Source organism: Montipora foliosa, chromosome 2, assembly GCF_036669935.1.
Source record: "Montipora foliosa isolate CH-2021 chromosome 2, ASM3666993v2, whole genome shotgun sequence".
Taxonomy (NCBI): Eukaryota; Metazoa; Cnidaria; class Anthozoa; order Scleractinia; family Acroporidae; genus Montipora; species Montipora foliosa.
The window spans coordinates 30209472-30224502 of NC_090870.1; the positions used below are offsets into that span (position 1 = coordinate 30209472).

The 15031-nt window shown below is 40.2% G+C and overlaps 1 protein-coding gene across 1 annotated transcript in view; it reads left to right on the forward strand.

The window, feature by feature from the left end:
• LOC137992816 (myosin-IIIb-like) overlaps positions 1-15031 on the forward strand; it is a 44683-nt gene that overhangs the window by 16784 nt on the left and 12868 nt on the right. Inside the window, exons 12-19 of the mRNA XM_068838348.1 lie at positions 1314-1400; positions 2311-2376; positions 3127-3243; positions 3950-4061; positions 4860-4933; positions 6530-6595; positions 12251-12331; positions 14324-14362. Coding sequence (XP_068694449.1) covers positions 1314-1400; positions 2311-2376; positions 3127-3243; positions 3950-4061; positions 4860-4933; positions 6530-6595; positions 12251-12331; positions 14324-14362 — 642 coding nt within the window. The remainder of the gene's footprint in view (positions 1-1313; positions 1401-2310; positions 2377-3126; positions 3244-3949; positions 4062-4859; positions 4934-6529; positions 6596-12250; positions 12332-14323; positions 14363-15031) is intronic.

Consider the following 15031-nt stretch of genomic DNA (forward strand, 5'->3'; position numbering starts at 1 on the left):
AGATAAAATATTCTTTTGATTTTTCAGCTTAAAAACGAGGCAAGACGGGGTAATTTGAATACCAACGAAAGAATATTAAGATAGTAGCCATTTTGGAATAAGGTTTGGAAATAAATCAGCGGGAAATTAATGTCGCTCAACCTCGGGAAAACGCCCTGCCGCCCCACGCCAAAGTGGAAGGGAACGAGGTTGCTATGCATGTCTCAGTGACCTCAACATCTTAAAGAGGTTAAGAAACAACGCCGGAAATCTATGTCAATGGCGACGCCACCAACTAAGCTTAGTTAGTAAAAAACCGTGCTGTACGCGCGTCATGCATTTTGTCTCATTTCCTCAGCCCCCCTGCTCTGCAAAACAACAACGTGATCTTACTACACCTATGCTGGGGCTGCTTCGCCAACCACGCGCAACGCGAACAAAGTGGGGTAAATGAAACGTACTTGAAAATGTTACGTTTTAAAGCATTACGTCAGCATTGCAAAAATAAGCTCGGTACATGTGTTTTTACTAATTGGCGTGCATTTCTATCAGGGTGTAATTTTCAAGTGTTATTTTCCATTCCAATGTAATCCATCAGGGCCCAGTTCTTCAAAGTACTGGAAACATAAATTTCAGTTCATTTACTGATTACACCAAGTTTCCACAACTTTGACTTGGACTCCTGCATTCCTTAAGCATAAAATTACACTGTTAACGCTTTTTTGAAGGGCAAAATTCAAACCCTAGTTGGTATTTAATCAGGGATTAGTGTTAATCGGCTTTTGAACAACTCGGCCCAAATTGTTAACCCTAGTAATGAAAAAGGGTCCACGCATGGACCGTGGCCGGAAACTCTGACCACAGTGGGATCTGATTGTTCGCTCAGAATCATCTGCTCCTGTTCAGTGCCGCGGCAAAGACTAGAACTAAGTTTTTCAAGTCTTAGTCACTTTCAATTTGACTGAAATGTTACTTGAAATAGAGAGCAGTCAAATGCAACACGTGGCACACCCTCGGAGACACAGTGGCGGGAAAAAGAGGAAATCCGGAAAGGTAAAATGAAGGTTTCACTGGCTGGCAAAACCTTGGTGCGCAAATATCACAAGAATGACCAGACCACATCTTCCGAGTTAGTCAAAATGTGGCTAAGGCTATCCCTTGGATAAATCACGATCCAGTGGATCAGTGCTCTCAAACCCGATTGAGTTATGCACTGGAAATCATACCACCAACCTTCGGAGCAACCGAGGCCAGGTCTATTCCCCCGCAAGAGAAGCAAGTAAATTATGCCTTCGCATGTAACTTCATTAAAACGGTTTTTCTTTTCTAACAAGCATATCTTCATGTGGGAGCAGGAAGAGTACACCAAAGAAGGAATTGACTGGACTGGAATTAAGTTCGCAGATAATAAGCCAGTATTGGTAAGGACCATAATCACAGGAGACCTACCATAGAGTGACTATAAGTTTTAGTGGCTGTTTTCATTAACGTAAAAGCCGTCGCGTGTTCCCTATACCCTATTCAGGTAAGTAACGGCCATTGTTGGTAAATGCTGAGATCTTCATGCACCCGTTGTGGCTTAACTCGATCTGTATTTTTTCCAAGTCCACGTTGCTCAGTAGGTCTGTCAAGCTTTCCCCCTCACATCTCCACTTCAGCAACGCTACCAAATTTACATCCCTCAGCTTACCATAATTTCTAGTAAGGCATTGGGTGGCTGCTGCGCAAACTCAGTACAGTCTTTAAACGACAAGTGAATGCGTTATAAGCTAGTTGCTAGGCAACGGGCAAAACGACAACTGGCAAATCAGAGTCCAAGGCCGGATTCAAACCTACGACCTCCTCCCTAGTTGTCCTTTTGCCCGTTGCCTAGCAACTAGCTTACCACCCTTCTCTCGGGCGCATAACACTGTATACGATCATTAGTTTCTAGTCAATGCGTCTGTGGATGTTGCTATGCTAGGATCGCCAATGAAAACCAGGCTTTTAAAAGATAGCCTAATAGGCACAAAGTGTTCCTATTCAACGAAGAGCCCGCAAGACTGAATTTTGGTGGACAGCGTTGAGGAAAAATGCGATTTTCCGGAGTTGTTCGTTCTTTGAAAAATGGTTGACACGCAGACTATCTTTTGTTCGTTCTTTGAAAAATGATTGACACGCAGACTATCTTTAAGGGTGCTTTTCCATTCCGTCTTTTTTTGCACAATAAGTCTTTGGAAAAAATGGATTTAATACTTCCCACAGTCTGTTGCCTCACAGAAGAAACTACAAGGCCAAATTGCAAATTTATATCAGTTTTTTTCTGAACAAGCTGTTGTCGTCTTTTTGCAGGATTTGTTCTTAAATAAACCAATCGGTTTGCTTGCATTGCTGGATGAGGAGAGTCATTTCCCGCAGGTGGGTTCTTGCTGGCGCTTCGTGAAAATACGTCAGCCCTATGTTAATTTTCAACTGAAGCGAATCGAGCTAAAACTAGTCAGATAAAGTGTGGACTGTAGAAAAATTATAGCCAAACCGTCGATAAATTGTTCTTCCGTATACTGCCAAAAAAATCACAGTGATCTTCTCCATCTCTTCAAACAGTTTCTTATTTACCTGATCCGAAAGTCTCTGAGTTCTTCTATACATGCCACCCTCCCTCCCCTAGGTCATAATTATAATTGTAGAATTTACGAGCCAAACGAAACGCAGTATTCAGGTCGCATGTCCTGAAGGATTTTGATGCCTCCCGCTCTTCCATATCACTGTTTTGCCAAATAAGTTTTCTTTTGGATAGAAAAAGTGAAGCGACTGTATGATGTCATCAAATTCAAAAGCGCGGCGGCCAAGAAATCTTTCACGAAAGTGGGCTAAATTAAATTGTTTTTTCCTTTAAGAGTGAAACGCATTTTTATCCTCAAAAAATGGTGAATGCTCTTTGTCAAAGTACAGGTTCTCCCGCGATCACGCGCTCCTACCCTTCTTAACAAGGCCAAAATGTATACCGTTTTACGATCTCTGTATTAAACACAAAGCGTTTTACCAATCTTGAATAAATCCAAGTCTTGAAACGGGATTCCTTCAGGTCAAACGAGGAAAGTAATGTTCTTATTTAATAGTCGATCATCACGTTGTCACAAACGATCTAATTCATTTTATTCTGTTTAGAGCACCGATCATTCTTTTGTCCAGAAATTAGTTCAGAACTTTGGACAGAGCGACATCTTCATTCAGTCTAAACAATCTTACAGCAGCATGTTTGGGATTTGTCACTATGCCGGCAAGGTAAACAAGATAAAAAAGGTTGTTTATTGAGAGAAGTTTGAAATTGAGTTCCGTACAACTAAATCAAAGTAATGATGTCGAACGACGCTGAGAACCAAGTTAACTAACCATAACACAGAGAAAATGCGTGCGGCCGTCGCAAAGCGCGCGAAAACGCACAGGTTTTGCTTTTCCTCTGATTGGCTGAGAAGTGGACGCGTGATTTTCTGCGAATCATTAACCGCGGTAAAACAAGACCTAAAGCAGTCGTCACATTTACGGAGTCCAGCCAATGATCTTCCACTTACCAGCTTGGATGCTTTACCACTTAGCTACCTTCTAGGAATTTAGGTCACTAGAATAGGCTCGGGTGTCAACTGTCCTGCAGTCACAGCTGTTCTGCTAGGACTGAAATCAGTTGTCGAAATGGAGTCTTTGCGTTGTTGCTGTAAATGAGGTGATGAGTGATAACTCCGGTGAGTGAATGTAAGTATTTTTCCATCTTGACTCGGGGATACTCGGAGAAAATCCGAGAGCTCCGTTTCAGGGGTCGAACGAACCCACAACCTTCCACTGAGCTATAGGTGGCTCGTGGGAGCTAGGCCGTTCAGCTAGGATAAAGATGACAACCTACCTTTGTGTCGTCATCATTTTAGCCCAATACCTTCTTCGTAGTTGCAAAGACTTCAACTCATCCTCCTTGTGGATTCTGTGCCAAATTTCGCAGGTTGACTATGACGTCACAGGATTTCTTGAAAAGAATCGTGATACGCTTCCACCTGGTGCTATGGACATACTTAAGCAAAGCGACAATAGTTTGATTTCTACAATCTTTAGTGGTAGGTACAGGCATGCTTCTAATTCGAGTAATAACGTAGGGAGGGAGGGAGGGTAGGTTTGGGGAACGGGAAGGCTAGAACCTTTGCCAAAGGGACGAGAACTGTTCGGGCAACTGGAGTAAAGAGGGAGGGGAGGGGAGAAAAGAGGGACCTCTTTCTGATTGGCCGATAGAGGAAGTAACTATTCCAGTGTAAACTGTATGTAGCGCTGAGGCACAAATTGGGGACACTTTACAGTAATCAAATCGAACAACTAATAGAGCGAGTTTCAATCGAGTGTCGTAAAACCAAAACCAAGTAATTACTTTGGCCGATCAAAAAGGACGGAGGCGATCCAGTAAACCAATTAAAACTCGAAGTAATAACACGCAGCCGACACAAAGTGCGGGAAAATGTGCACGCGCGAGCCACGATTGGTTTTGGTTTCACTTCTGATTGGTTGAAAAGGTAGCGCGAGAACTTTGAACCAATCACTGAGTGAAGTAACGCAAAACCAAAGCAATTCGCTAATTACCTAACGACAACCCCTACGACACTCAATTGAAAACCGCTCTATCAAATTGTAGGTTGGTTTTTGAGGAGAGGGGAAGACCTGAGTACCAGGAGAAAAACTTCTCGAATCATAGTAGAGAATCGACGTAAACTCGACCTATCTGTGACAGAGTCCTTGAATCAAACACATGGGCCACATTGGTGCGAGTCGAATGCTCTCAGCACGTCGCCAGCCCTGCTTCCTTGCTTCCACATCTTGTTGGCTTTTATTGAACTTGTGTTTTTACATTTGATCGTTCTTAACAGGAACCATCACTCGAACAGGCACACTTGCGCTACAAGGACGAGTCAGCAAGGGAAACGTTGTTGGAAGGACAAGGGTGAGCCATGCTTCTGGGGACCTAAAGCACTGAAATAAAATGAGGACGTCTTTATAGGTTTAGAGCAGTTAATGAAAGAGTGCAAACTCTATTGTTGGTTACAGTGAGGACAGAAGCTGTAGCGACAGAAATAGGTGCGCCTTGGAGTCGTAGTTTCGTAAGCTACCGCGGTTTTTATCAGATTTCAGTGTCTAAACTAATTTGTAAAGCTCTTGCTTAGCACACTATACTTGATGGCTTGGCAAAAAAGAAAAAGAAGGCAGAGCTAAGTGTGAATAGCATAAAGGTGATACCGAGTAATTTCATCGTGTCTATGAGACAGGCCTGTCTTATAGACACGATGCAATTACTCGGTATCACCTTTATTCTATATACCTATTAAAACTATCAGCAGGTAATGGATTAAGTGTGAATCACTGCTCATAATTTTTTTTCCCTGACCCGGCTCCGCAAACATGTAATTTTGGAATAAGGGGGGAAGGGGGGGGGGGGAGGGGTGGACTTCTTTAGTTAGGGGTTAATCTTCGTGTTTCACGGCAACGGCAAACAGCAGGCTGATGCTCTTTAAAAAAATTATCCCTTATTCATTCAGCTTATTCTTTTAGTGCTTGCTCTGTAACATTATGACCTTGGCTAACAAGAAACTAATGGGAGAAAAATCAAACAGGTTTTGTTGATTTTGGAAAACTGCAACCAATTTCATCCCAATGCCTTTTCTTTCATTCATCGAGTCCTTCACGGAAACACATGAGCCCAACAAACTGACCTGCTCCCAACTCTGTGGCTTCATGGCTCAGTTGGTGGACGTCGCACCGGCATCGCAGAGGTCATGAGTTCGAATCCCGTTGAAACTGCGTTAATTTGTTAGGTGTCTATAAAAAAACAATTGTTTAAATTCTATGCGGTTAATCGTTAGAGCGATTTTCAATTGAGTGTCGAAAGTAATTAGCGAATTACTTTGGTTTTGCATTACTTCACTCAGTGATTGGTTTAAAGTTCTCGCGCCACTTTTTTAACCAATCAGAAGTGAAACCAAAACCAATCGCGGCTCGCGCGTGAACATTTTCCCGCGCTTTGTGTCGGCTACGTGTAATTACTTCGAGTTTTGATTGGTTTACTGGATTGTCCCCGTCCTTTTTGATTGGCCAAAGTAATTACTTTGATTTTGGTTTTACGACACTCACTTGAAAGCCTCTCTAATTGTTGTCCTTCAGTAGCATATTGATAGTAATGATTCCAAGTTCGAGTGAGGCCTAACACTACTGCGAAGTTTTTATACCCAATTATTCCATCAGAGATCAACCCTAGTCTTGGAATTGGGCCCACACCGTTGCAACGGTGATCAAAATCCGAAAATCGTGGGTTCAAATCTCACCCTGGTCAGAGTTTTTCTCTGTCTTTGTGTGGGCCCAATTCAAATACTAGGGTTGATCTCTGATGGAATAATTGGGTATAAAAACTTCACAGTAGTGTTAGGCCTCCCTCGAACTTGGAATCCTACGTTTAGTACCGACTGTTTCAGACAGTACCGTAATACTTGATGCCTTCTTCGACTCGAATGTTGTGTGCTTCGTAAAATTCCATTCTTCCTTACAGAAACTTAGTAAAGGACGCCCGGTGATGCCAAAAACCAAGAAGCTAACGGTTGGTGCACAATTTAAGGTAACTGTAGAACCTCATTGTTTGTGTCTTTGCACCCGATAAGTCAATACCATGTAGCAGGGAGCGTTTACCCCGCAAGAATCAGGTTTGAATGTCTGCGTGTCTTTGCTTTTCTCCTGTAAATGAAAAGTAGTCAATCTTAGCATATATGATATTATGGTTTCCCGTTTGTCAAATTTAGCACACTTCATGGTGACTGTCGCAGATCCCAGATATGTTATCTTATCAACAAATGCGTCTTAAATTCATGAACAAAAGCTATTGTTATATACTTAGACTTTCACTCAACAAAACGAGCACTGTGATTGTTTGATTCTCGGTCACTGATCTAATTCAAACGTATCCCGATCGGAATACAATTCCGCAGTTGTTGCCCGCTCCGGATGTTTTGCTGCGATTTTTGAAGGAAAAGTCTAAATATATAACAAAGCACTTACTGTATGGTTCCAAGGGAAACAGTTGTTTTGTCTTCCCGAGAGTCCTGATTATGTTTCCCAAGTGTGGACATGGCCTTAAAAGGCATTTTTTAAACAACAGCCTTTGTTGTGAAAACAATAGCATGCTAAACGCCGAAGGATATTCAAAATTTCCGATTGTTGAACTAGCGGGAAATTTGAATATTTGGAAAAAGCAAGGCAATGAAAAATTTCCAATGGGGGGGGGGGGGGGCCGGTGACATTTGGCTTGACGCTAACTTCCATCGCACTTGGTATTCTCTACGACCATCAACAGATCGAAGAAACGAAACTTTTAATTGATACTTCGTAATACTTAGCCATGCTTTCGTAATTAACGAGATGTTACTTAGACAAAGCTGAGAGTAAAATAGTGCTTCTCAAAGTTCATTTGCGAGACCGCCGCTGGAGCCCAAATTATCATGCGACGACAAAAGCAATACTAGTAGGCGGCATTCTTTATTGACCATCCTTTTAGATAAGTTTAACACACCCGTGCGCTGCAACTTAAATTATCAAAGCATGTTTTAAAAGCAATGAGGTACAGGGAAAAATCATAGAAGATCATTGTATCAATTTTTTTACGCCGAAGAGAGAAAATACTCTAAGCTTGCTTGATGGAAGTTTTTTTTACCAAAAATGGACAGAACGCATGATTAAGCCGTCTGGCCTACATTTATCCCTCGGGGTACCCCTGAATAAAGAACAACTTACCAAGCAAATTTCCACACCCCACTCCCCAAATGCAGCTAATTGAGCACGCCGGAAATTTCCGATAATTACCTCATCATCGTAGAATCTCGACGCATATTAATGCGGGAAACAGAAAACAAAAGGCTTTTGTTTTGTGGAATTCGAAACAGAACAATAGACCATTTCTTGATACGATATAGCCTGCAGCCCGAGTGTTTTATCTCGTTTTGGATTGTAAAAAGAGGCTAGACAACCATTCAAACATTTTTTCGTAAATCTGCTTCATTTTGACTTTAAAAGTTCCGTCAGGGTCGTGACTTTTAAGTTTGCCTGAAGAGTGTAGTTTTTGGATTTGATTGAAATAAGCCAAGCCTCTAATCAAAGTGAAAAGAAAAACATGAAGCACACAACTTGAAGAACAAAAAGAAGTGCTAGTTTACAATTATCTTGAATACTATTTTGATCCCACTCCAGTGGGCTCATGTCCAAACTTGAGCTATAATTTGATTGTACTGGTTCTCAATGTGCACGCATTAGGTCACTGTCGGAGTATTGTAGGCCAGTATCCAATTATGGAAAGGCGCGCGTCATGTAATGCTAATAAGCACTTCCTTCAAGAAAGAGGCGGCAATACAATACTGGTTTATTCATGATGCAAAAACAAAAATATATAGGGTAAACTAGTAATAGTTTTCACTGCATCTGCCCCCGCTTAAGATGATATGGATGGCAGTTGAAATGTTTTCCAGTAATATGTGCTACACATTGTGATGTCTTCATATCATGCAACATGTAGTTAGGTAGTGAAAGATGCAAGGAAAGGATGGACAACTTGAAGAACAAAAAGAAGTGCTAGTTTACAATTATCTTGAATACTATTGATCCCACTCCAGTGGACTCATGTAGCTATGATTTGATTGTACTGGTTCTCAATGTGCACGTATTAGGTCACTGTCAGAGTGTTGTAGGCCAGTATCCAATTATAGAAAGGCGCACGTCATGTAATGCTAATAAAGAGGCGGCAATACAATACTGGTTTATTCATGATGGAAAAGCAAAAATATATAGTGTAAACTAGTAATAGTTTTCCGCACTGCATCTTCCCCCGCTCAAGATAATATGGATGGCAGTTGAAATGTTTTCCAATAATATGTGCTACACATTGTGATGATTTCATATCATGCAACATGTAGTTAGGTAGTGAAAGATGCAAGGAAAGGATGGACAACTTGAAGAACAAAAAAAAGTGCTAGTTTACAATTATCTTGAATACTATTTTGATCCCACTCCAGTGGGCTCATGTCCAAACTTGAGCTATAATTTGATTGTACTGGTTCTCAATGTGCACGCATTAGGTCACTGTCAGAATATTGTAGGCCAGTATCCAATTATGGAAAGGCGCGCGTCATGTAATGCTAATAAGCACTTCCTTCAAGAAAGAGGCGGCAATACAATACTGGTTTATTCATGATGAAAAAACAAAAATATATAGGGTAAACTAGTAATAGTTTTCACTGCATCTGCCCCCGCTTAAGATGATATGGATGGCAGTTGAAATGTTTTCCAATAATATGTGCTACACATTGTGATGATTTCATATCATGCAACATGTAGTTAGGTAGTGAAAGATGCAAGGAAAGGATGGACAACTTGAAGAACAAAAAAAGTGCTAGTTTACAATTATCTTAAATACTATTTTGATCCCTCTGCAGTGGACTCATGTCCAAAATTGATCTATGATTTGATTGTACTGGTTCTCAATGTGCACGTATTAGGTCACTGTCAGAGTGTTGTAGGCCAGTATCCAATTATGGAAAGGCGCACGTCATGTAATGCTAATAAGCGCTTCAAGGAAGAGGCGATGATGCAAAAACAAAAATATATAGTATAAACTAGTAATGGTTTTCACTGCATCTTCCCCCGCTTAAGATAATATGGATGGCAGTTGAAATGTTTTCCAATAATATGTGATGCACATTGTGATGTCTTCATATCATGCAACATGTATGCAAGGAAAGGATGGGCAACGACGCAACAAACAGCATTTATTAGGGAGCTTAAGCACATGCATTTTTGAGATGCGAACGGCAACCGGAAGAGAACATTTCCTGTGCCAGGAGAGTAGTGTCTCCCAGATTTTTAACCTAATGATCTCTAATGGAGGCAAGATACTTATCAATATAAATGTGGTAGTGAACAGACAAGTTGAAATGGAAAACAGCTCACTTCCGGTTGCCTTTCACGTCTCAAAAGCGTGCTTAGTTTCAATTTCCATCAACGTTTACTTGATATGCTATCAAATGAAAAGCAATTTACATAATTATGGAAAAATGCCTTGAAAATATGGTAGTGAAACAGGAACAGGAACATTAATTAGAAGAATTGATCCATGTGGTTCTTCCACGGAAACTTGAACTACCATAAACAGGAACAAAACTCGGTTATTATTATCTTATCTGTGAGTAAGTGTAGTAAATATGATCGAAGATTGTTTGAAATGAACTCAGTGAGCAATACCGATACCACCTTGCTCGTCCGGTTAAGCAAATCGAGATTGCTTTCCCTCCACAACATCTACCAATTTAGATATTTTCCCTAACAATTTACATATTTTTCCCTTTTTACGCGGGGGCCTCTATGTTGCCTCCTCGGGAATAAATACATCATGAAAACAAAAACACGAGGTCGACCCTAACAAATATGATAAAATTAAACAGGATAATAAAAAAGATCTTAATTTTTGACCATCGTTGAGTACCTATTTACAAATTAAGTTAATAAAGACTTTAATCTAGCTTTAAAAGGTTTAAAAGGGTCTACTTCAACTACGTGTCGCGGTAAGTTATCCATTCCTTCATTATGCGCGGAAAAAGAATGAGTATTTATACGAATTCACCCTTGCAATTTTAGCGCCTAATTGAAAGGGTGGTTGGCACGTGTCCTGTTATCGCGAGTAAATTCGGAAAAGTCACTAAGCTTCAAATTGTTTAACACTAAGATAGTTTTATAAAATTCTACAAGAGAGATAAAGTGCCTCTGTTTCCCTAAGGTGGGCCAGTTCAAAATTTTCAAGCGTTCATCATACTCCAAGCACGAGGCGTGATACTCTCCTAGCCTCTGGACTTTTTCAAGTGCCAGAATGGGCTTTTACTAGGCAAGGACACCACACCAGAGCCGCGTATTCGAGTAAAGGGCGTACTAAGGCTTTATACAGAGTAGAAAATACTTCTTGATTTGTTGATTCGAGTGTTCTATAATCAGTGCTCAGGACTTTATTTGCCTTGTTTACAACGGCGTCTACTTGAGCGCTCCACGACGAGTCGGAGGAAATCAGGACTCGTTAAGTCTTTCACATACTTCACTGGTTTGATTGCTGATCCGATTGTATACGAAGGGGACGACTTGTCGCGGTTGTGAGTGATGCTCATTGTTTCACATTTATCAGGATTGAATCTGAACTGCCACAGGGTTGCCCAATTTGCTATAAGTGATCAATGTCGGTTTGAAGTGCTCGAATATCGTTTGCACTGTCGGCGATCTCGATCTTTGTGTCATCAGCAAAAAGGTTGATTGTTGACGAGATATAAGATGATATGTCATGTACCTAAATGAGGAATAGGATAGGTCCCAGCATTTGTACCCTGGGGCACTCCAGATCTAACAGGGGACCATGAGGAGAGGGTACCACGCACACCTACCAGGGGCACCCAACGAGAATATAGTTGAAAACCATTAAACATAGCATTGTTAAACGTATTTTAGTATTTAAACGGTAGATATAGGCATATTTTTATGCCCTAAAATTTTTTCATCTGTTCGGATTTCCTAGCTGAAAGTCCAGTGATCCGAAAATTATAGGGATCAAAACTTACCTTTTCGAAAATTTCAGCCAGAAAAAAGGCCCCGAAAATTCTAGGTGACCTTCTTAGGGTAAAAATCCGTTAAAAATGGGCAATTATATACTATTTTTTAGATGTTCGAAAATCCTAGGAGAGACAGGCAAGCAAGAAATTTTACAACAAATGCTCCGAAAATTCTAGATCTCAAATCGTCTTCCGAACAGTTATTTTCCGAAAATTGACGTTGGGTGCCCCTGACCTACGCGTTGTTGTTGATTTGTCAAAAAAATTATGAACATGTTTATGGTTTTATGTGGTATCATTTTGCCGTAAATGTTTGTGCAATTCAGCTTTAGGCAGCTGCTATTCAATCTTACCAATAAACTATCTACCTACCTACCTTTCCAATTCTACTTGCCTCGATCGTTATCATTCCGGATATCACAGAAACCCTATCCAATTTGTTTGTTTCATATACCCATGAATTTAAACCCTAAATTCAACTGTTCATGCAGTTAAAGGCTAACGCACAAACGTCTGTATCCTGATTGAAATTAAAACTTTCCGATGTTCAAATAATGATGTTTTCATCGTTATCATGAACAAGGCATCAGTTGCTGGAGAAGAACCATTTTGTTATTTAACAAGATTTTGTTCTTGCTTTCCAGACGTCTTTAGGGATTCTGATGGAGAGAATGACAGCTGCCAATCCACATTTTATCCGGTGCATTAAACCAAACACTGAAAAGGTACTAGAAATAGACCCCCCCCCCAAAAAAAAAAAAAATAAATAAAATAATAATAATAATAAAATAATGGCTTCGCTGGAGACTAACATATTTCTCTTTTTGTAGCTCGCGCAGGCGCAAACAAATGTCATCTTTACCGTCATCTTTACCCAGACCTTCAGTCTTCCCACTGATGATTTTGTTTTAGGGTGCATCGACCTGCCTCAACCAGTAAGCATGGAATGCGCGGAGTCGTTAGATTGCTGAAGAGGCAAAGACAGCAGAAACCATTAATTTAACGGGAACAGCTTGACTATTTTTTTGCAAGGTGTCCAAAACTCTTGTCGAGGAATGTTGAAATCTTCTGCGCAACTTAACATTGACACTGTTGAAGTTCGGTTGAGCCAAACGAAATACTCACAGTATTCCACTCTTTTAACCATTTTAATGTGCTCTGAGTTCAGTAAATTATTTTACTAGTTGTTTTAAGTATGATTCCAGAACAGGAATAGAAAAACATTTCTCCGGTACTGTAGCTTTAACAGTATTACAGTTGTTCTAATTTAGTGTAATATTTAGGCCTGCACTTTTGTTTGTAATGCATCAGGTTAATTTACTTTTGTCAAATATATATATTGGGTAATTAATACAGGGCTTAACGACTTGCTATATCGTGGTTTTTGGTCAAAATATTGCTAAAGGATGAAACTAACAATATAATAGCTGCAGCTTAGAGATCAAAATATTTATATCCACGCGAAAAGGCCGAACGTAAAACAAGTGACTTCGAGTCAGGTAGGAAATGAGCGAATAATTAGATTATGTAGATTTAACTCTACTTTACTTAAGACTTGGAAAGACCTACTTTGTAGTATTTAGAAGTATTGCATAAGGTTAAGTGCGAAATTGCTGAAATTTATAAATAATTTGATGTTGAATGGATTCGGTGTCATGATTCAAAATTGACCACAACGCAAATATGATTGACATTGCACCAAGTTTACCGGCTAATGAATCTGGTTTCTGGAGGAAAGAATTGCTGTTAAAGCAGGTCAGTTATAGGTAATAAAAACTCTTAAAACTGCCTCCTAATTAGTTTCTCTTTTACTCTTTGAACATTTAACAAGTTAGCAATTGTTATAATATTTGTATCATCCGTGTACGGAACGGTATTGTCAATTCGCCACGAAATTCGTGAAACGCCGGACACGGGTTTCTTTGCTTCCTTTGTTTTTTTGAAAAATGCTGCATCCGAAAAAAAATTGTCCTGTCAGACTGAGGCAGCGTTCGGTTGAAAATTTTGATCAAATAAGAAGGAAAAAAGGCCGATTTCACAGACCACTCTAAAACGCTTTTAAGATATACCGCAGTGATTGCTTTGGAGAATTTTACCTGACCTCGTCTAAAAAAAGAGGCATCTAGAGGTGATCCCATGTGAGAAGTTCCAGCTAAACTTAGCCTGCATTGCAGTATATACCTCTTTAACGTTTTGAAACACAGTTTCGCATCAATAATGAATTTGTTGGTAAAAATGACGGAGGACCTGACCAGCATTCACAACACTTAATATTAAAACGGCTGTACAGTGGGATGTAGTCAATTAATTATCAGTTTCGCTCTAAAACCAATGTAGTTGTGAAAGTAGGGCAAATGCTAACCTATCGCAGTACTTCAACTCGTTTAGAAATTACTGAACACGCTATATTGTGTAGGTATCAACCAACTCGTGCACGAAGAAACTAAGCCTCGTGGCATAATATTCAAAATTGCTGAAGGTAATTGCAACCTTTGCAGCTTAGTCTTTTTCCGTCTTCTCTGAAGACAGTTGCTTTTTTTTTTGTCAGTAGAGTAAAACCAGTGTTAGTTGATCAGAGCTTGTTTATGGCGAGTTAGGTCCAGACGACGTGAGGCTATTAAAGTAGACAGATTAATATCATGTTTTGATCATCATCCTGTTGATAGGCTACTAATTCTAAGGAAACCCATTCTAATTTTTCTTTTTTATGGTTTTAGGTTTGCAACCACTTTGACTTGAGCTATGTGAGAGAACAGGTAAATTATAATCTGATGCCGATTGGTGAGCGAGCACACGCACAACAAAAGTGATTCCATTTGTTTATTTGATCCTCAGAGAAACAAACAGAAGTCAGCCTAGTTTAGAATGTCTGTGTTTAGAAATGTTAACCCGAGGCGGCGAGGAGTTTTGAAACGTTGGGGAGGCCATCGCACACCAAGCCAAGTGCATACCCGTTATTAATGATATTAATCTTATTTAGCGACGCTAAAGTGCTCCACTAATTTGGGAGACCACGGGAAATTAAAACAGAAGAAATCAAACGTTGGTTATTAACGAGAAAGGGAAACAGGCTACTCGGAGAAAAACCTTTTGGAGCAGAGTCGGAACCAACTCTACCCACATATGATGTTGATTCCGGAAGTCGATCCCGGGCCACATTGGTGGAAGGCGATTACTCTCACCACATTGTCAACTCTGGATCCCGATCTCGAAAGTGTCCGTAACTATCCTCCCGTTTGGAAAGCTTGCCTGTTAACAGATTTAACAGTTGCTGTTTTAACCGGGCAGTGTCCAACGTGTTCCTATGTATATAATTGATTACCGACAATGCGGTAAATAGTTTTTTTTATACGATCCAGGCCAGAATATTTGCGCTCTGAAGTCATCGTTCCTGTAGAAAAATCCAGCAGTCTATTGGCCTCTCA